Genomic DNA, 22,092 nt, shown 5'->3' with positions numbered 1-22,092 from the left:
TGCCTCTTGCTTTTCCTCAGGACTGTTTTCCCTGCCTACTGCTGTCTCTTTTCTCCCTGTGCTGATTCAAAAGACCAAACCTGTCAGCCTTGAAGAGTGTATGAGCTCAGGCTCTGTGTTGTGCCTCTCCCGCTATTGGCACGTTCCCCCTAGAAGAGCATCCTGCTGCAGCTGGGCACTCTGGCCTCAGTCTTCACCCGTGGGTGTCTAAAAGGAGTGGGCCCTTTCCTTGGCATCCAAGACAAGCCCACCCCAATCAGCAGAGGTGGGAAGCAGCTGTATTTCCTTTAATGTCAGTGGGGGCTGCAGGTATTCAAGCTTTTTTGAGAGCAAGCAACTTTTAAATGTGTGCAGAAGTATTGGCTTTAATTTGATTTTAAGTGCTGCCATTTGAAATTTTCTTGTTGCTGTGTGTTCTTCACTAGAAACAAATGTAGCTGGGAACTTGGATGAGACCGGTTTCCCAGTGAGCTTGGGGGTGTCTGGCTTTATGGATCCCAGCCTCCCGGCATGGCCCATAGCAGTCACTGAAGGCTCATTAATTCTGAGAACTAATCTTGAACTAAATGCTAGACTAATATTTGACCGCATCCCTTTAAAGATTCAACATCTAGTGTTGCATTAGTAGATTCCTGGCAGTTGCTTCTGATATAAATCTGAAATGCTGATATTATAAATGAGCTCTGATGCAAAGCGCTCATCCTGCAGGTGAAAGTTTTGGCTCATAAATTCATTAATCGTCAGATCATCATCAAAATTAATATTTGCCTACCATTTTTTGCATATTTATTGACCTTAACAGTTGCTCCAGATTTACAGTTCTGGTCCATTGGGGGTGTTGTCTATATTTTAAGCGCACATGGTACAACAAGGTTCCTATCCCAGCTCAGAAGGAAAATATAGGACCAATTTTAATGACAATGTACAATTGTACTGACATGTCCCAAAGCCTGCGGAAACCTGTCCGTTAGAAATTAATGGAGGAGGAAGTCCTGGCATCAACTAAAGCCTTGAGTGAAATTCCATGGCTTCATGGACTGTTAATTCTTTATTAGGTTTTCCTAAGACTGAGATAAAAGGCATTTTATCTTTTTTTAAGGTTTGCATTAACATGTCATTGAGTTTTATAGATACATTGATCTTCATTTGGCTAATCTGGAAAGGGCAATAGAAATGCGTGTTATATGCTGGAGCAAAGAAGACTCCGTAACATTTCAGACTTTTTTGTTATTTTTATTGATTAAGTTTTCTTCAGATACAGAACTGTGGTCAGTGTCCGGAGTTTTGTAATTCAGCTCACTGTATATTTTTATCAGCTACCCTGTCTAAGTTTCTCTCTTTCCTTCTTCTTGATGTTTTTTTAAGTGCCTTTACTTTCTAGCTAATTTGGCAGTAAGGTTGATGTGTCTCCACTGAAAACTAGTGAAGAGGTTTGGCAGTATTTTTTTAAAAATGCTATCTCTGTCTGTGATGGATTCTCGGCTTTCTTGGCTACCTGACAGGGTTTTTTTTAAGTGTATTCCAGTTTGAGATGGAGCAATGAAGTGTGTCTTTGGATTCAGAGAAAGGGCCTGAATCTGACTGATGTCAATAGTTTTTGTGGTTTTTTTTTTTTTTTTTTGCTGCTGCTGCTGCCCATGAACAAAGATTAAGTGCTGGGGTCTGGAAATTTCCAGAAAAATGTACCATGCCATAGGATGTAGCTGGGACAACAGAAGTGGCACACGGAGCGTCTGGGAAGATAAAGACAATTCTTACCCCTTTACCCCAACAGTGAAATCTGGGCTTGACAGAAGTCAGAGGGACTTTGGCAAGTCCGGGATTTATCTCTGCTCTTTGGGTCAGCAGCCCTTAGTGTTCGTTGCTACCTTGTACAGCTTGGGAGGCTGCGACTTCCTGCCGGGGACTTTTAATTGCGCCTGTCTTCAAGAGAAACGAATCATCCTCACCAGACACACTACAGGCATTTATAAAGGAAGCCTCTATGGAGAAAACTTTGTTAATAGCTGTCATTATTAATGAAGATTGTGCAGCGGTTGGTATATTAGTGCTATGTATGAAGGTGTATGAAAGGGGAACAAAATGACAAATGATTTTTGGCTTCTCTGTGTTGAAACTGTCCATCCTTTCATTAGTTCTGTGTGTGCATGAAGTAGGGCCGGGGGACAAAAGGGGGGGGCGATGGATCTCTGCAGCTGGAGAGAGCTCAGCCCTGGGTTGGATGCTTGTTTCCAGCCTTGTCAGATCTCTGCACCTTGACAAACGGGGGACGAATCAAGCACCGAATTAAGTCCCCTGTGCGGCACTGCGTGACGATGACCTTCCCTGCTTGTTAGCTCTGAGGTGGGAAATCTTCCCTTCCTCCACGTTGGATGGATGGCCAGGACTACATTCGCAGGGAAAGGGCACAGGCCGGTTGATTTTGGAGACGGTCCCCTTCATATCAGGGGTTTATTTGATCCTTTCCTTATCAACCAGTCTTGCCAAGCCAAAGTGTGAGAGCAACTTAGATCTCTCTCAGTTCTCATCTTCAGCTCCCACTCTTGCAGCCTCTAGCAAATGCTTATTTTAGCACCAGCTGGCTGTGATCCCTTTGAACTCTCTGATATGAGATTAAATGTTAATTTATTACATATCATTATAGGATTATATGTTATCTCTAGGATAATGGAATCCAAATGTTAGAATAGCGTGTTTGAGATTTAGTGCTTGCACACATTTTCCTCCACTCAGGAAACAAGAATAGTTGAAGGTAGAAAAGTGAAAAAGAGGTGAATTAATCTGACTGATCACAGCTAGCCAAAAGCTCAAGCCCTGGAAGAATATAGCCAGAAATTCATAATCTTTTTTGCAGAGTTCAGAAGAAGCAGAGAAGAAGTTGACTGAATTTTCTAAAAAATAAATAAGTATGAAGAAATTGTTATCTGCTTTGGGTGTTCCATGGGCTAAATCCTGTGGATAAATTATGCAGTGTGAATTATGTGCTCAGCTCTAGTTATAAACGCCAGACAAAGCAGAGCGCTGAAGTGACCTGAGTGCTGAGTTTCTGCAGAATTGTATTCTCTAGGCTGCGGGTAGGTGAGCAGTACTGGATGTAATAAGATATGACTTGAACTTGAATTGACTCAAACTTGAACTGCACTTGTGATGTTTCCGTACAAAGGTTTATAGGAGATGCCACTAAGCAGAAGGTGAACGTGGCTTTTTTGCTGATCCCTCTCACTGCCTGTTAGGGCAGCTTTGGACGGGCAAATGCTGACATTGAGCTGTGATGGAGCTGCATCCTCAGCATGCAGAAATGCTGGGCCGTGCCCATGCATGACTGTTGTCTGTCATACGTGTGCAAACCCTGGGCTGGCTCTCTGGTGAGCTGGGGCAGTTGTAGGTGTGAGTTTGCAGGGTCTAGGGTGGGAGCAATGCTGCTGCCTTTGGCAGGAGCGGGACAGGCTCTGTGTTCAGAGAAATAGCTGACAGCTACTACTACAGGTTAACCCTATGCATAAACACTCCTGGTGTGCAAAGGTTGTTCCCAGACTTCACAGATCTCTCAATCCTCAGTCTTTTTCCCAAGCTGCTACAGATTGCTGTCAGTGAATTGTTTCAATTCGAAGGCAATAGGGCAAATTGGGAAACGCTGCTATAAATTAGCGTGCATCCAATTCACACCCTTGGGGTAATTTATCCTGGTAGGTGAGCACTTCCTGCTCTGGTCAAGGCACTGGCCTAAACTAATCCTAAACTAATCATTATCCTAAACTAATCATCATGTTGATGGTCTGAAATTTCCGAACTAGTATGCTGGCTTGGGCTATGATAGTGATGTCCTGTGACTCTCTCAATTTTGTAATTGCCCTGTCACTGAGAAAAGAATTAGATCCAGCTTTTTGCCTTCTCAGGCAATCTCAAATCTGATCTAATTTACTTCTCTTGACTCTTGAAGAGTTTGAAAATGCTGTCAGCTAATGCTCATTATCTTTTATTACCTTAATATATTAACACAAGTGAACCACACAGCAAGTATGACCTCATCCAACTTTGTTTTTTGCTTGAGAGTTTTTATTCTTTGCCTCTAAGTTAATAATTGTCTGTGAGCAAGATAACCGTATTTGGTGCATCACAGTATGAAAGCCATAACAAGGTTTCACTTTATTACACACCAATATTTTGACAAGATCTCCTTGAACTGCCTCCTCCAGAGCTATTGGGAATTTTCCTTGCACTTCGAACTCTAAGTTGCTAATCCGCAACAGGCAGAGAAACAACCACCCAAGAAGTCCTGGGTGAGGCTGCAGGCTCCTTCTCCTCACCCCAAGAGGAGCTGTTCTCCATGTGTGAATGACAAGCTGCAGCCTTTGATCACTGTAGTAAGAGAAAAGCGGTACCAAGGGATGGTTATTTTGTCCTTGCTGACAGCATCTGCCGTGAATTTGTAAAATATGTCAAATGTGTATTCTTAACATAAAATAATGCATTCAAGCGTGAAAAATTATGCTTTGTTCTGATACCGGGATGTGCTTGAGCAGGGCTGTTTCAATAAGAAAGGGAGCAGGGGAGGAGGTCAGCAATCACCCTAGGAATGCAAAGATCTTTTACCGGTAACAAATTAATGGAGTTGCTCAAGGCTGTTGTCATTCCAAAAATAAAATGTTGAATTAAATAAAGGAATCTGAGAGAAAACAGAAACTTTTGTTCTGGGTATTTTGGGTGGGGAAAAAAAAAAGCTGTCATTAGAAAGGAAGGATTCATGTTTTCATGTGCTGTTCCCTGAGAGGCAGATATAAATTGATAACTTAATGATGTCTGAACTGCAGAACTAGGCCTGCGTGGTTGCTCCTGTGAGAGTCAGAGAGCACATATTGCTTTGGGAGTCTGGTTGGTGTAATATTGGTTGCCTGTGAGAGCAATGCAAAGTGCAGGTTAAAGATCGGGTTCAGAGAAAAAAGGCGTAGGTATCCCTGAACTAATAGTGGTGAATCTGTAAAGCCGTGGAGCTTTTTCTGAAGCAGCTAAAAGGCTGGGTGGCCTCACAGGTCTCTGTCCTGAAGCTTTGCAGCTTGTGCTTCTATTTCCCAGTGCGAAAACCCCCTGACTTAGTGAGACTGCACACACACTTGAAATGATGTATGTGCATGCATGTTTGCAGGACGAGGACACAAATCTTGCTGGAGGCAACAGCCTGCACCTCTGGAGTTCAGTGGGGAAGCCTAAGGGAAAGCTGACTTCTTCCCGCGGACATAAACACTGCAAGCATTTAACTGGGAATTTAACTCTCTACCTTGTGAACAGTCCCAAAAATCACCATGTGTAGTCAGGGTCACTATCCAGGTGAGAAATCAAACAGTAATGGGGAGTGAAATAAGAACTGCTGCGAGTGCTCAGGCAGAGCTATGGGGCTGGCGCCGGACCCAGGATTTTGCTTTGCGTGTCTCTGCATCCTGTTTTATTGCAGTACCCCAGCGGTGCCGTGCGTGGTGTGTACTCTTCCTGGGATTACAGTCACAGTGGGATATGGATGAGTGCTGGTAAGACAGAGGATTTTCTGTGCATTCAAGACATATCTGTGTTCTTAATAACTTTACAGGGGTTTTATTGTAAGCTGCTTTTGTGGTTTCCAGTGGCTGTTCAGGCCCGTCAGTTTGGAGCTTGTTTCCCCTAACAGCTTTGAAACAATAGGATGGAGAATCCAGTGAAAGCCCCTTGCTCTGGAGAAAGGCTTTGGACCAACCGTACCTCTTTCTGACAATGCCTTTGGAGAATGTGCTGCCAGCATTTTAATATCCTGTAATTTCTGGCTCATGCAAGGAATTTTTCAATATCACCAAAGGCAGAAACTTCTGTGTGGAGAATCAGAAGTGCTATAAAATGATGTACCTGTGTAACCTGTGGATGCAGGAATGTAGGAAGTCTGTAGTATATAGAACTTCAAGTTACTGTGCTTCATTTCATCTTTAGGTATAATACTTGAGGCCACCAAGTGCAGTCACAAGCTGGGGTTTGCAAAGAGAAACGCAGCCAAGATCTGGAACCTCCAGGAGCTGAGGGAGAACTGTCAGGGAGGGATCAGCCCAGACTTGGCAGAAGTTATTGCTATTATTGCTTAGAGGAAAAACTGAAAATGCTGAAGCAGATTTAGGGAAGGATCCTTTTGAAATGGCATTTGCTCCTTTAAAATGGGAATGTGAGCAATGCAGTCAGCACTGTGTTTCTCTGTAGCGTTTTCGTGGTGAAATCAATATGGGAGTAATGGCAACCTGCGGTAGTGATTTGGAGAGCAAAATAGCTCCTGAAAATTTGGGAAGTGGAGTTGAGAGGGACTTTCTGGTTCCTGGAAGGCAGCTGTGCCGTGGTGTGGCAGGATGCTGTTTATACCAGTGCCCCTTGTTCCCTGCCCTCTTCCATTTGGGGTGCCATTTGCTGGGGTTGTGGGGGCATTTACCCCAGTCCCTTACTGCTGTACCAGTGAGTAACTTTGTGAGAGATGGGGATATATTTACTATTCAACCTTAGCTGCTTAGATCAATATCTGCATCGGGAGAGTGATTTTAATAAAAGGACTCTCTCAGCTTTCCTATCTCCATGACAGATAGACCCCAGCTAACATAAATCCTGGCCTTTCTCCTGTCAGTCACTTGGCTTTGTGTGACATAGATGTTTTGACACTGAATACAAATATTTCACAGTTGGCTAATAGTTTAGAGCATATATTTAAGAGATTTACTGTCGCAATCACCTGGTGCCTTTAGTGAATGTGTTTGCCTTGTAAGGCCTTTCTGTTGTTTGGAGAATATATCCACACACTCCCATACACATATTCATTTTCTGTTGTTTATGAAATATCGCTGGGGGAAAATGAGTTTTGCTTTGGATAGCGGTAGTAGGGAGCCCTCTCCTAACCTCCTCTTTAGCAATGAGAACCTCCAGTAGCTGTGACAAACCTTATTTATCAGGTTTCGGGAGGGATGCACAGGGGTTTGCAATGCTGGCAGCTGGAAGCACCAGCTCTGCACTGAGGTAAGGAGCAATGCCAGGACCAGTGCCATGCAGTGGGGGAGCTGGGTGAGAGGTCCGGCAGCCCTGCTGCAGCCCCTGGAACTGTCACCTGCCGTAGCTTTACCTGGGGTGGCTGTGTCTCTCGGCTCCCCTCATAGCAAAGGTGTGCTGCCCTGGTGTGTACATCACCCTTCCCGAGCTGGTGGTGCCCTGGTTTTCAGGGTTGGTTTTGGCATCTCTGCCTCTGGCTGAGAAGAGATGAGGGGCGTGTGGAAGGGAGAAGGAGGTTTTGGGAAATCCTAATGCTGCTCACACCTGGAGGAGGCACCTGGACGTGGGCTATGGTGTTCATGGCTTGTGTTTTTGGGGTTTCTGCCCACCAAGGGGCAGGTCATGCAAAACCTCTCTGTGTGTGTGCATGGGCCTTAGCAGTTGTCTCTCCCCCTCAGGTAACCAGAATAGAAACCCTCCTTGGTTAATCAGGTGTGTTTAAACTTCAGTTTAGCTTGCAGTAGTGGCTCTGTCATTCATTTCTTTCAGCTGATAAATTCGTGACCTTTAGCCACTGTGCTAATGCCTCTAATTGTAACTCACAGGACAATTGCCCATTCCTGTTGTATGAGAGATGCAGAGAAACTTGCCAAGAGCAGCCGGTGACTTTTAGCCACCATATCAACACCCCTGATTGAAATGAAAATGGCAAGTTAGACCAGTGATCAACCTCGCAGAGCAACCTGAGTGATTGCAACAGCCACATGAAATGAGAAAACTCGTGGGGGATTTCCTGTGGTGGGCACCCTCCCTGCACTGAGATTTGGGCAGTTAAGGCAGCTTTGTCAGTTATCTGCACCGAGGTGGCCTTGGCTGTGCTGAGTGTGATGTGGAGGAAAACTCCCTTCTAGCACTCAGGGAATTAGTCTGGGCTGGAAAACCTTAGTTCTGCAAATACCTGTATTGCCTCTGTCAGAGGAAGCAGGAGCTGGGGACAGCGGATGGAGACTCGAAGGAGAAACCCTGTGAAAGTCTCATCTCCTTTCTGCTTGGTTTTTGGAGAGGGAGTGTTCAGTGTCCCCATGCTCATGCTTTTTCTCTATAGGTTCACCCTCAGTGTTTGTTCTGTGTCCTTCACCCATTGGAATGATCCCCTTCTTCTTAATGGAAAGAATATTTTACACCCAAGAGATTTGGGCAAGAACTCACTGGCCCTGGGAGGCTGTGAACACGTGGCTTAGGAACCCCGTTATCCTGTGCTTTGTACAGTCCATGGATGGGACCACATAGTGCTTCTGCAACATACAGGCAGTACTACAGGAATATATTTTATCTAACTTCTAGCTTTTTCTATCAGACACATTTGAATAAATGTTTTTAACAATGAAGTCTTTGGCCAGAAGCATGCGTGTGAGAGTGAGGTGGAGATGAATAAACAGAATACGTGATGACAGAAAGATTTTACAGGGTATGGGGATGGGCACATTACTCACAGATGGTGAAACCATCCCAGTATGTTTGAAGAAGAGCTATTTTAGGGATGTTTAGAGAGTTTTAAAAATTTTTTTATTGTGACTATTTTTTCTATTACTCCAGCCCATAAAACCGGGTGCCTTAGTTATCATGTTTCCCACTGTACAGGGTTCAGAGGGACTAATAAAAGACTCTAAAACTTAACCTGAAATAGCCTTCCTACAGTTACAGATGTCACAGGTTTAATGTCCTGTATCTGAGGTCCCTGGAGGCCTTGACATGATGGTAGCATTTGGAGGAAAGGGGATCTCTCTTCTCCATGGCAGAATAAAATGTCCACTTTATAACCTGTAGAGATGCTGGATCTTTGGCTTAGCAGCTGTGACAAATTTAACTAAAACAGCCAATGTTAACGATTCAGGAGGAATTTGCACTTCTCAGGTTTGGACAGCATAATTTTGGGCAATTTCATATTTGGCCAGGAACTGTGCTCAAGTCTGTTAGTTCTCAAAAACAAATGATGGTGCTGGGGCAGCAGAAGGGTGTTCTGTCTAGGAAAGTTAAGCCCTCATCAGAGGTGAATTTAAGTTGTTATAGTGGTGTAGTGCATTACATACTTCCTCTTATTTCATCCTAAAAAAAACCCCTTTTTTTTTTTTTTTTTGTTTCAGACTGTGTCACCTTTAAGCTAAAAGAACTCCAGTCTTTGGAAATAAACATACGTGCTTGCAGAACCATACTGCTGTAATGATAATGGCTCAGCTGTAGCTTTATACCTGATAAAACCTTCTTATGCAGGCAAATCAGATGTCTTCATGGGCTAGCATGGAAAACAGAGGAGGAAGCACAGTAGCTTTATTGCTTGGGTTGCATGCTATTCCCTGCCTAGGATAAATATATGGTCTATTTTGAAAAACAAGCCTGAACTCCTCCTTCCCAGTAATAAAGTTGTTAACAATCATCTTCCTAGAGAATGGCAAATAATGAGGTAGTGGATTAACAAGGCAGTTCCTCAACCTTTTATAAGTAGAGCCTCGTTTCCTTGAAAAAAGAAAAAAAAAAAATCTCTAATCTGCTGGGTATAGTGCTGCTATAAGGGTTTTTATTTTCAACTAAGTAAAAAAAATCAGGGTAAACTTTGTGTATTTGTTTGATGCATTTACTTTACCCCATTTTGTTTGTGTGCTTGCTTATGCTTGTGTAATACTGTGTCTTCTTATATCACCACTGAAGTGTTGCAGATGAGGGAGCACAGATTCAGGATGGCCGTACCAGGTCAGAGCACAGATCCATCTGGCCCAGCAGCCCATTTCTGATGGCACCCAAAAGCAGATACTCAGTAGGAAAGAGTAAGATCAGGCAAGCACAGAGGGATGCTTCCCCTGAACATACTCTCAGCAGCCTGTGGCAGAGGTCCTGTCTTTGCATAATGCTGATTTAGGGAGTGCAGCGAGCAGTGTTCTCCCTGGAGTCCCACACTTCACATGCTTTCCTTGCCGGACTAATGGCAGTTCTGAGCCTTTCAGTTTTTCTTCAGTTTTCCAAACTTCTGCTGATAGAGAACTGTGAGTTAATCTTCAGGCCTTTTGGGTATTGGATAACACTCTGCCTCACTCCTTTCTGTGCCAGCAGTGCTGGAACTGGCATGGGATGCTAATCCTGCCGTACCTATTCACTCAGTCGTAGAGGAAAGTGTATGAAAACAAATTGCTAGTCCAAGCTAAATTTAGATTTATTCAGTTGGAGTTAATTATAATCTTTATTTAGTCCCAAGCGGTGCCTTCTTATCATACACTTATTATAGCTGAGAAAATTAATTTTTATTCTACCATAAAGGTGAATGTAATAATCTGGGTTCAGGGAAGGGATTACTTTAATAAGATTTATAGGCAGCCTTTCAGACAGTATGGTTTTATTACTATCTGTAGGTGGCCTTGCTGTACGTGTGTCTTTCAGTATGGGTGACTCTGCAAAATGCATGCAAGCTAAAAACTTGTGGTAAGCACCAGCTTAGAAACTTCCACAACCAACTTAATTTTTTGGCAATGGTAAGCAAGCAAAGCACTTGACTTGTTTTAGAACACAGTAATACAATTTATTACTGAACTTTTTGTGGTCTGATCAGGGGTTTCATTCATATGCATGGTTTAATTCTGCACTGAAAAATGTATTTTGGTAGATGAAAGATTTATGAGACCTGATATGTTGCTTTCAAGCTTTTTGTAAGCAGAGTGATGGGCAAACATAGACATGCAGTGTGGGAAGAGAAGCTTTAGGAAAGAGTGAGCCATCAGATCTGACGGGACAGGACTCCTTTGCCCATAGACATCTAAACCTCCAGCATCCAGGTCTGCGCTGGCTGTCTTTAGCAATCGAGTTAAAGGAGAGGAATAGGCTCCTCCCAAGGGTGATTTATCACCCCTAAGATATAAGTGTCTAGGAGAGGATGAATGAATTCTGGAGATACCCTTTTCTGCAATTTACTGAAAGGGGAGGCTAGAGTGTGTGCTGAGCTTAGATACCTATCGAAAGTGAGATGGACTGAGTCCCACGGAGGGTGGCCAGAACGCATAGCTGCAGTGAAGCTTGGGTGACAGAAATTTGAGACATTTGAAGATAAATACGTGAGACATTGTCCCAAGCCTACAAAAGTTAATTAACTTGTCTTCAGTTTTAGATGTTTGGATTAAATAGATGACTTTTTTTTTTAAACTGCATCCTTTTTCTTGTCTTTCAAAACAAGACGAGCCTGACTAGCAATGTTTTGCAAAGTGAAACTCTGTCTTCACAAATGTGTAATCGAGTTTGAAAGTTAAGGACTGTAAACTGGTTGCGAGTCCTACATCAAGTTCTGTCCTTACATCAAACTAGAATAAGAAGAAGAGAAAATGAGAAAAGCTTAAAGGGATCCTATAATCTTTTCTTATGCTACAATTTTTTTATATGTTGACAGCTTCTGGGCTGACTTTAATGTTAAAAAAGTACTGGGAACTCTTCTTAGCTCTTTCTTGCAGTGTCATTTATATATTCAAATGATTCTGTTACAGTTGAAAAGACTGTTTGTTCCTATGGTTTGTTTTTTTTTTTTCTGTGCCAGTGTGGTTCACTCTATAACTACCTCAAGTACTAAAGGAGTAAGGCTTGTTTTTGAATGGTGGATGATGGAATTGTTCCTCAGTGGGACTATGGAGGGTTTTTCTCCTCCTTTTCCTCCCCAATATAAAACTGAGGAGATGAGTCACAGGATGGACTCTGAATGTGGGAAGTAAACAGTGACATCCTCCTTTCATGGTTATTATATCAAATTTTGAATGAGTCAGGGAGAACACGAGGCGGGTGTTCATCTAGGCTCCTTAAATCCTCACACAGCCCAAACTTATCTTACTCATAGTGCTCAAATGAGGTCTAAACTCGTGGTACATTTTCACACTGTAATCATCCTGCTTGTTTCCTGCTGCCAGGATTGAGAGTCAGAGTTTCCCCAGCTGTAGCCAGGCCAAATCACCTTGCACAACCTCTCATGGCTGGGGTCCCTAAACAGCATCAGGTCTTACCCCTTGCATGCATGATAGAAAGTGACCTATACAGCCGGTCCAGAATTAATTATTCTCCTATAATTTGTCAGTTCTAGAATAGCTTTCCTTGTGTGGACACTCTTTTCTGGGATACACTGTGTTTTTATTCAAGGATAATGCCTGCATTTCCAGAGCAAAATAATTATTATGAATAGAGCCATTTTAATAGTGGAATAATGTACATGTGTAGTTTGGTCTTTATGGTCTTTAGTGAGGGCTGGTGGGAAGGGCTGGCGATTTTTCTCCTATACAGACAAGCCATTGATTGCCTCTGTATGAGTCATGGATAACATCATAGTACTTACTGGCACCACATTACTTGAAATTATTCCTCTTTTACAAAGAGGAGTGTCTGTATGATCTCATGCTACAATTCTGATGATGCTGCAAGAAAGATGAATTTTAACATTTTCACAGTTTTTTCACAGGTGCAGGATTGGCTTTCTTGTTTGTTTTCTGGAAAAAAAAAGGATATTGAAAAATTGCATATTTTAAATGCTTCTTGTTCCTTGCACCTCCAACTTCAGAATTACTGAGGGCTTATGGAAGACTTGGCTCCTGTTAAGTAGTTAGCTAAAGCAGAGGGAAGATTTAGATGGGTTTATGCTCCAACAGGAGTTACTTTCATTTTTAGTTACAAAATGATGAATTTTAAAGACTTTCCTCTTACTACAGCCTAACATAGATGTATTAGTTTTTAATGCTGACCTGCCACTGCCACCACTACCTTCTAGTAGGATACTTGTTTTGTTTCTTATTAAAATGTATGAAATCTAAGAAATGTCGTTTGGAATGAAATCTTGAGTTATGACCTACAGCTACGGCTTTGCATATAGTCCTGTGCTGCTTTTTGTGGGTTCAGTCCAGGGTCAAATGAGATTAAAAACAAAAGCAACGGACAATTTTACGATTAAATAAAAAATTATCAAGACAACAGAAAGGAAGCTTTGTTTGAGGTCTGAGCTAGTCAGAGTAGGGACCAGGAAGGGGCATCTCCCTGCTGCACAGCATTGCATGATTTGCTATATGCGTGGTGACTTCCTTTCTCTGCTCTTCAGAAATATTAGAAGGGTGTTTCCATCTCTCTCAGAGTTTGCAGGATGAACTGGGCCATGAGGCTGTTGCCCAACTCTGGAGAGAGGAGTTTTGGCATAAAATGGGAGTGATGAGATTTTACAAGTTGACCTGTTGCTCTAGGGGACTTGGTATTTGGCTAGTCCAAATAGGTGTTTTAAAAGGGGCAAAGCAGCTGCTGAAAAACTGTTGCAAGGTAAAAGTTATTTTAGAAATTCAGGCTAAATATCTCAAGTCAAGTCCAACAACGTGTTATTTCCCTACGTCTCCCCTCAACGCGCCCAATGCCACAGTAGTCTGAGAAACAGAATGTGTTCAGCCTTTGAGATAGCACTGGGCTCTGAGGATGTTCATTTGGCCTCCACTTTTCTTCAACTCTTGCTCTCTTTTGTTACAATATTATGACTAACCCACATTCTGATCTAATGTTATGCCCTCTTGTGATCTTGCTGGAGTGCTTATTAAAGGAGCAGGTGATTTATTAGTGGCTTTGTGGCACACCAGAAAACTGGAAACGTGTCCTGTTTCGGATTGTTACTGTAAGGAGATTGATGCTCTGGTACTGATGTGCCGAATTAAAAAGGCGGGGTGTTGGCCTGGCATTGTATGAAGGATTTCTTTTTAGATGTTCCTACAGCGTCATAAACTGCTGCTAAATTCAGATATCATATTTTGTTGCAGGCTGGTTCTAGGACAAAGTCCAGCCCTGTCTACTGGTGTTTATGGCTTCCCATATAAGCTTTCAGACAAAATTTGTGTCTCATTTTGTTTGAGTTACAGCTGGCTGATATTCTAGTCCTTGTACCAGTTTTGAGAAGAGGCACTGAATGTTGCCACTGTAATGAAACGGAGGAAAGGGAAAAACATACCTTTTAAACTTCCTGTAAATCACTGCTTGAGAGAGATAAAATATCTGCATAAAGAATGAGGAGGAGGGGGAAGAAGTCCTATAATGTAAACACAGATGCATTTAAGCCTTGCCTTGGTTTTGGTTCCTCTTTAGGCTCAGGAACTATGTCAGTGTTAAATCTCCTCTGCAATCTGGTGTGTCTTGGGAGAAGGCAAATTTTAGCTCTTCTTCCAGAAATCAGAGAGTACTCTTGCAGCTGTATGTCCTTTGCTTATCTGTATGGCTGCACAATTTTTATGATAAATGCAACTTCTCAAAAGTATTGATTTCAAATGTAGTTCAATTTATCTACAATTAATCCAAGGAGATGCTTGTCTGCATTTGGCTTCTCAGCGAAGAAACAGCACCCTTTCCTCCCCTCACTGCCTCGGCTTTAGCAGGAGCAAAGTTTGCTTTCAGTGACGGAGTTGTGCAAGCCATGCCGTGCCATGGCAAGGTGCTCTATAAATAGCAGAGCAGTAATGGAGCTGCTAAAACATCCCTTGGTGACTTTCGTTCTAGAATTGGCATTGATCTTCTTCCTTCTCCCTTCTCCTCCTGCTACACGCAGGATGAGGTTTGACCCGCAGTGTGTTTCCGGAACACTTTGTTCTTCAGTGGTGGGATAAAAGCGCTGGGGCTCCCACAGAGCAGCACAGCACAGCAAGCAGTAGTGGGGCATTGCCTGACCCCTGCTAAACGGTGGTCACCAGCCTCTGCTCTTTGCCTCCATCCCTGTTGTAGGTTGCTGTGGGTTCCTTGCCTTGTGCAGCCTCCTGTGCCTGGTGCTAACGGGCAGTGGTGTCCATCTCTGCTACACAGCACCCACTGCTTTCCGTGGTGTGTCTCACCTGTGCCTCCTGCCTCTTACACTACTTGTAGCTTGGTTAGCCTCTCGCCTGGAGAGAGACTTCCTTTGTCTTCTTCCAGAATTGCTTGTTACTACTCACACCCTATGAGTTCCCATAGAGAATTGGTGTCCTCAGTTACTGCATGCTGCAGGGAGTGCGTCAGCTGCCCATTGTTCACATCTGAATGACAAGAGATGTGGAAGGGAAGGGCTACAGTCAATTTTCTCCACTAGAAAGTTGGTTGTCCCCTAAGTGAGCTATGATACCATAGCAAGCTGGCCCAGCTCAGTGCTCACATGGGGGAAGGGAGAAGAAAGTTTCTCATCATCTGGGTTTCTGCATTTCAGCTGGGTGCCCAAGTCCGTGGCTGCGTGCAGCCAGGGGAAGGTGTTGGCTGCACTGGTGTGTTATGAGAGATGGGCTGAAATGTCTAGGCATGGGCATAAGAAACAAGAGGACACCCAAGTGGGGCAGTTGCATGGCAGCTGCTCTGCAATTGCTTTTGCTTGTGGAGCTGAGAGGAAACCTCAATCTGATCCCCATGTGGAGTAGTGAGAGAGGAGATTGTTGATACTGTTTCCTGATGAGAATTTTTTAATGCTCTTCTATATTTTTGCATATTTACTTGTTCCCCCAAAGAATATTCCAATGGCCATGGAAAAACCTTGACACAATTAAATATACAGCAAAAGTAAATGCAGAACTATTGGGACGAAATGAGAAGCATTTAAACAAGCATAGATAATATCAAACCATTGAAAATACATGAGCAGAATTTCAACTGAGAACAAGAATGGAGCAAAGTCAAATGGATGAGATTTGCCCTAGAATCTGTCTCGATAAGTGTAGGCTTTAAAAATACACAACCTGAAAAAACAGCTTAAATATTAGAGCTTTTATCTGCGCTAAATTGTGGCTGTAAGTATCTGAGTAATCTGGCTTGTAACAGGTGTAATTGTTTGTGCAGTTGTAGCATTGTGTATCTGCTCTGCCCAGTCCTGACAAACAGTGAAATCGCTGCTAAGCTTCAGCGAGAGACAACAAGAGCTTTGACCTTAGGATCTGTCATTGTTCCTTTGTTATCTCTGCACATTATGGAAGTGCTTCATTTTAATTCATTTGGTTTCTGTTTATTTCTTCTGTGGCAGTCCCAGGAGCTTGCATTCACCAGCTTTTTTGTCAGAGCATATGAATTGTTAGTTTGAAAGACCCACAGTTTCTTTCTGGTGGAATCACAGCCCAGATTGAATATATCTCACTATTAATTAGAGATCAGCCCAAACCAAAGGCGTCTGTTTGATCCCTCCCTCCCTCTGGAATCTTTTCTTGCCTGGGAAAAATTGCTCAGCGCTGACTGGAGGACTGACCATTGTGTTGTAGAGAAACTTTTGTGGTTTCCAAATGTGTTTCATTCTCCGTTGGAATTAAACCAAAAAATCCTTCTAAGCGTTTGTGAACCGTCTTCATGTAAAGGATTTCTCTCCTTCTCTAAAGTTCGCTCTTACCTATAAATCCATCCCATGGAGACCTCTATCAAACCCCATATTTTTTGTGTGAAAGTTTTGGTTTCAAGCACACAAAGCTTTTATCAGTTTGCCGATGACTTCCAAATTACTGACCTGGCAAAAGCGGATTGGGAGTGATGCATATTTGCAGCCCCTCATTGCACTGTGTGTTAGCGATGTTAGACTAAAGAAAATGTTCTGTGTTACTGCCTGCTAATAGTCAATATGTCAGTTTCTTACATATATTGAAACATGGATGAGAAAAAGTTTTAAGTTTGATCTGGCAGTAAAAGAACAAAAACCAAGCAGTAAAAAGTTTCGGAACTGAGATTAGGATCCGGCCAATCTCCTCCTTGTTTTATCCAGTACTTGATTAATGGCTTTCAAGTAATATTACATTGGGGAAGGGAGCTGTACAGCTGATGCAATGGGATGTTTTCAGTGTATGAGCTTTGAGCCAGCAGTGTTATTCCATGGTACCTGTGTCAGATTGTTTTGTAATTGTGGCTAACAGTATTGATCTCTGGTAATACATTGCTTTTGAGAAAAACTGAGGGGCATGCTAAGCAAACATTAGAGTTGTCTTTCTGTTTCCTTTTATCTTTGGCCTGCAGTGGTGGAGAGCCGAGGAGGGATCATGGACAGCATACAGAGATTTTCAAACCTGCCAACATATCTCCCTGCAAGCTATCACATCTGCAATGCTGATGTTTTCTTCTTCCTCAAAGAAGCCAACCAGGATATCATGAGGAACTCCAGTTTGCAGTCTAGGGTGGATCCATTCTTTATATACAAAGCCAAACTGCCACCTGTCCTAAATGCCACGTATGGACCCTTTTCTGTTGAACAGGCTGTTCCCTTGGACCTCATGCTGACTTCTGCATCTTTTGGTTTCACAAATAAATTCACTTTTAATTGGAAATTAAAATCACACATAATCGACAGCTCAATCTATTCCAACAAACCTAAAATACAAACCTTGTTCTATATTGCGGGGAAGGACTGGGATGACTATAATTCTGCGGAGAGGTTGCCTTGCGTGAAGATGTTTGCTTTCCTGGAGTCTAGAGAAGTTGTGGCCAGCTGTAGATTGACAGGTCATCTAGGATTATGTGTTGCAGAGCTGGAATTATCTCCTACCTGGTTCAGCTCCCCTCCACCCCTGGTTTCAGAGGAGACAGCCTCCCTGGAAGGGATTACTGTGGAGCTCTTCTATAAGATTTATACAACAGATGGGGAATGTTCTCCAGAGGATGCACAATGGGAAAACAATGTCCATGCAGGTCAAGATAATGAACACAAGGCTTTGTCAGCTATGGAGAGGATTGGTAGCATCATTGTTTACCCGAATCAAGACAAATTAAAACAGTCTTCACTGAGGCTGGACGAAAATATTGTTATTCGCTTACCACTCAACCCGGTCAGAGAAGGTGACGTTGTGACCTTTCATATTTCCCTGGCTGATGACTCTCTAGCAGACCAGTTCGTATTAAGGTAAGAGAATTTTTAAAGTGCTGTATGTTAAACAGTCTGCAAATAGGGACAAATTGATGTCAGGTGTAATTTCTTTGGTTACATTCAGTGTTTTCCTGAGAGAACTTAAGCATTTCCTCTCCAACTGGGGAAAACTATAAATAGTCTTGAATTATCAGTGCGGGTGACAGTTTTTGGAACATGGGAATTGATTTTAAAGTATGAACTATAAATGTTTGTATGATTATTTTTATTTAATTCTATTTGCTTCTAGTCATAATTGTGCTTCTTAAATTATGCCTCTGTAAGTCAGCCAGGGTAACTGCTGCAATCCAGTTTGCTAGACAGTTTGCAGGAGGGTTTTTCGTTTCTTTGGTGAAGCTTCCTCTCTTTTTATCAAGTTTCTTACCATCTTTCCAAAGTACACGGGATACATCTTGCACAGGTCATATGTGGTGAGGAACTGTTTTGCTGCATTGTACAGAGGGGAGCTGAGAGGTGAGAAAATGAGACGTGCCTCAGGTTGCGCAGGAAGTCTTTGGCAGAGCCAGGGTTTGGATCCAAACTTTGCAAGTTGTCTTTGGTTTTTCTTCAAGATTGCCCATCCTGCTTCCTCGAGCTTTTGACTACTTGTTGCGTGGCCCATTTTTGTTTTAAGTTTTGAGACTTTCTGGTGACCTTTACTTGTGAATCTGCCTGTAATAGGAGAATTCAGGCATTTCTAACTACCCCGAGGGTTAGTGCTGCATGTTTGTTATGTCCTTAGCTGTCAGACTGTGGGTTCAGAGCTGCACAGAGACCAAATTCAGAGAGAAATGTGAACCAGACTGGGGGAATAAAAGGGCCAAAAGGTAATTGGAAAGTGTCATATGCTGTGAGAATGTGAGACGCTTGGGAAAGAAGGAGTTGCAGGCTGCACTAGCAAACCTCAAAACACATTCGTGCCTTACTTCTAACTTTCTGATACGAGAACGATGGGAGCAGAACATGACAGAAGTGCACTTTGGGGACAGACGTTGAGAGAACAGACAGCAAACCTTATGCAGCACTTTCAAATCATTCAACTTTGGTGAAATAGCACATGCATATTAATAAACTTACAGATTGTGGTGTGAAGCAGGACAAATGGTTCATAGCGCAGTGCACAGGCAGAGAGAAGGAAATGCTCCACAATATCCCAAGTGCTTCCATCTACTCAGGGTGGGGGGGGAAATGTGTGAGAAATATCATAGGGTTTAACCAGACTTTAAAATGTTTGGGTCAGGAAGAGTCTTTCTATAAACCCAACTTATCCTTGCCTTTACCTGGGTTTGCTGGTTTGTCTTTGTTAAATATGGTTTTGGCCAGCAGCCACTGTCAGTAGATGGACCAACCTCATGGAGCAGTCAGGTTTCAGCAGTTGTGTATTGATCCTCAGTGCTATAGCAGAAAGATTACAGAATTTGCCTAAGGTGCTGCAAGGATCTAACATCAGCTCTTAAGTCTCAGTTTTTTGTTCTCTTTGCCACACCATGGATAAAATTCCCTAGGTATTAGAGACAACCTAAGATGAGGATGTTTTATTTCCATTGGAATTTCTAAAATAACATTTACCTTGTAACAAACGGTAGAGTTTTGATGTTTCTGCTGGCCAGGAAAGCATGAAAAACTTCTTGCAGAGATAGTTTTGAAATGCTGTCTTTCAAAAGCAAAATCGTTTCTGGAAGCACTGAGCACAGTAACTAACCCGGGGTTTTAAGGAAGCAGAAACTGAGTGAGCTGAAAGCCTCCAAACTGGGGAGTCCCAGGATGAGCCTCAAGAGCCTGGTTACCGCTGAGACCCTTCTCTTCTCCCACAGGCCCCCGTGACTTGCATGTCTGCAGCCAGCAGGCAGGAGTCACTTCGCAGTGCTCTCCCGGCATGTGGAGCGTGCATCTCAGTGCTCCCGAGCTGCTGGGAAGGCAGTCAGGTTTCCATGGGGATTTCCTTCTTTGAAAAGTGTGCGGCATCGGATCATCTCTGGGAGATGTTTCTGTTACAGTAAATCAGTGTGTTTTACATGCCCAGAAACATTTCCTTGGAAAATTCACTATTGGCTCTATGTAGTCTAGCCTGTCTGGTCTGTTATTTGGCTTTGCTTGCATTGTGCTTTTCATCACAGAAACTGCAAGTATTTCTGTTTAACCTTCAGTTGAATGCTGAAAGTAAGAAGCAAAATGCAATTCTGCTGGTGGTTCACCCGTCCTCCAGGATGGAGAGAGCACCGGCAACTGTTGCTGTGATTATTTTGAATGACATACGTGGGGCCCATGGAGAGATTATTCAGCTGAAGTTTACACAGTAGGCAGGGAATTACGCCGAGGGAAATACAATCACTACAGTGCCTGCATCTAATTTATGCAGTTTCCCTCACAGGCTTGCCTGTCTTTCAGCTCAATGCTAATGTCCATAAAAACCCAGAAGGTTTTTATATACACAGAATTTCAGTGTGTTATAGCCAGAGAAAAATACATTGAAGTGAATGTTTGCCTTGGGAAATATATTTTTGCCTAATATAACTGATTGTTTTTAATCATATCTGTTATAAGTGTAGCAGGGTGAACCGCAGTCTGGCTCATATGAGACGATAGATCAAAATCAAGTCATTCTGAGCACAGCATTTGATGCCAACCTTGAGCTCTGACAGTATGCAAAAGAACAGATATGCTCAATTTTATGTGCTTCTTTACTATTTCATGCTGTGTTGTGTAGTATTTTATTTTATGTTGGATTTTGTTCTAGCAAAACTGACTTCAGTTCTTGTAAGAGAGCAGATTCTTCCTTGTTTTGGTAAAATTTGGGATTCTTAACCAAGCTTGGAAACTGAAAAGCAGTTGGAAACAGTTGATTCAGCAATGTGCTGTGCTGAAAGATACTCGTTTGCTAAACCCCGTTCCAGTGATGTCACTTAGGGGACAATGCTGCAGGTTATATGTGAAGCTCCAGCTATCACTTCCAGTCCCTTTCATCAATCCAAACTGGTTAAGAGAAGTCTTGGTTGTTAGTTTTCATTCAGTAACTAGAATTTAAGGTTGAGTTGGAGCTCTAGTTGTGTGTGGTCTGGGGAATTTGTTTCTTTTCATACTGCAATCCAGCCAGTGTCGCCTGGAGTAATTGCAGGACCCAGATGTGTCAGGGGGCAGAATTTGGAGGCTAAGCGTGCATTTAATGCTTTTGCTGTGCCTGACAGTCATATTGCTCGCTTTGTTGACAGATGATCTATACATGTGTGCAAGGAAATTCTTATGACACTGGAGATTAATTTGTGGCCTTGCTGGTTGGGTCTGTACTGTAAAATTTACCGTCTCTGAACATAAATTTTGCCCGTTATGTTAGGTGGGTTGCCACTAAACATAGTTTAACCATAAAGATAGGTGAAATGGGCTATGTTGCCATGATTAAACTCTTTTATGGGCTACCTAGTTTAAAAAAAAAAAAAGGAAAAATGAAGCACAGCTTTGAGAATCCAGCAATGTCACAATTTTTCAGGTACTTTTTGTCATTTGATGCACAGGAGTATCTGTTACCTTGTTTCCTGACAAACGTAGATGAAATATAGTAAATGAGGCTTTCCTCATTTTCCTCATTTCCTTATGGGAATCATGACTAAAGAAGGGGTAACACCAACTTTTGTGCTGTTTACTAAACAGAAGTAGTCTCCTGATATACATGGAGGAGTTGTGAAAAGGAGAGAGGAGAAAACAATTCTTGCTTAACTGGAAGGATGGAAATCTCATCCAATAGCACTGGGAATAGCTTGCACTTCTTTTGTGGTATATGTTATTACTTAACTTCATCTTGAGACTCAAAGGGTGTATTTAAAAGAAAAATGGGAGTCATTTTGTACAGCGGGAAAGTGTTTAATGGACTAAATGGACAATCACCCCTTGGTTGTAGGAAAGAAACCAGGACACTCTCTTCATAAATAAATAGCAGAATTCTGTCCCATTTTCCAAGTCTCCACATTTAAACCATCAGTGAGGATGTGCTGGTAATGAAGGCTGAGCACTGATAGCAATTTGTCGAGTCACAGACAAAAACTGGGTTTGTCGACATTCGTTACACGCCCCTAACACAAATGACCCATCTTTCTTTTATCCCTGATCAGAATAGAAACGGAGATTGGAGATATTCCAGGAATAATAGTAAGGGGCTGAAACCAGGTAATGAATCCCATGCTAGAGAAATGAAAGCGGCTGCGGTCAGGACGCGGCCCTCTGTCTGGAGGGGTATGGTGGGACTGTGCTAAGAA

General features: G+C 42.6%; 1 protein-coding gene across 1 annotated transcript in view; it reads left to right on the top strand.

The window, feature by feature from the left end:
* The window catches only part of LOC137670148 (transmembrane protein 132B-like), a 242,679-nt gene that overhangs the window by 51,396 nt on the left and 169,191 nt on the right, over positions 1-22,092 (top strand). The window contains exon 2 of the mRNA XM_068412813.1: positions 16,963-17,842. Coding sequence (XP_068268914.1) covers positions 16,963-17,842 — 880 coding nt within the window. The remainder of the gene's footprint in view (positions 1-16,962; positions 17,843-22,092) is intronic.

The sequence above is a fragment of the Nyctibius grandis genome, chromosome 14, assembly GCF_013368605.1.
Source record: "Nyctibius grandis isolate bNycGra1 chromosome 14, bNycGra1.pri, whole genome shotgun sequence".
Lineage (NCBI taxonomy): Eukaryota > Metazoa > Chordata > Aves > Nyctibiiformes > Nyctibiidae > Nyctibius > Nyctibius grandis.
Note: the sequence above shows the minus strand (reverse complement) of the source record. Positions and strands in the feature narration are given on the sequence as shown.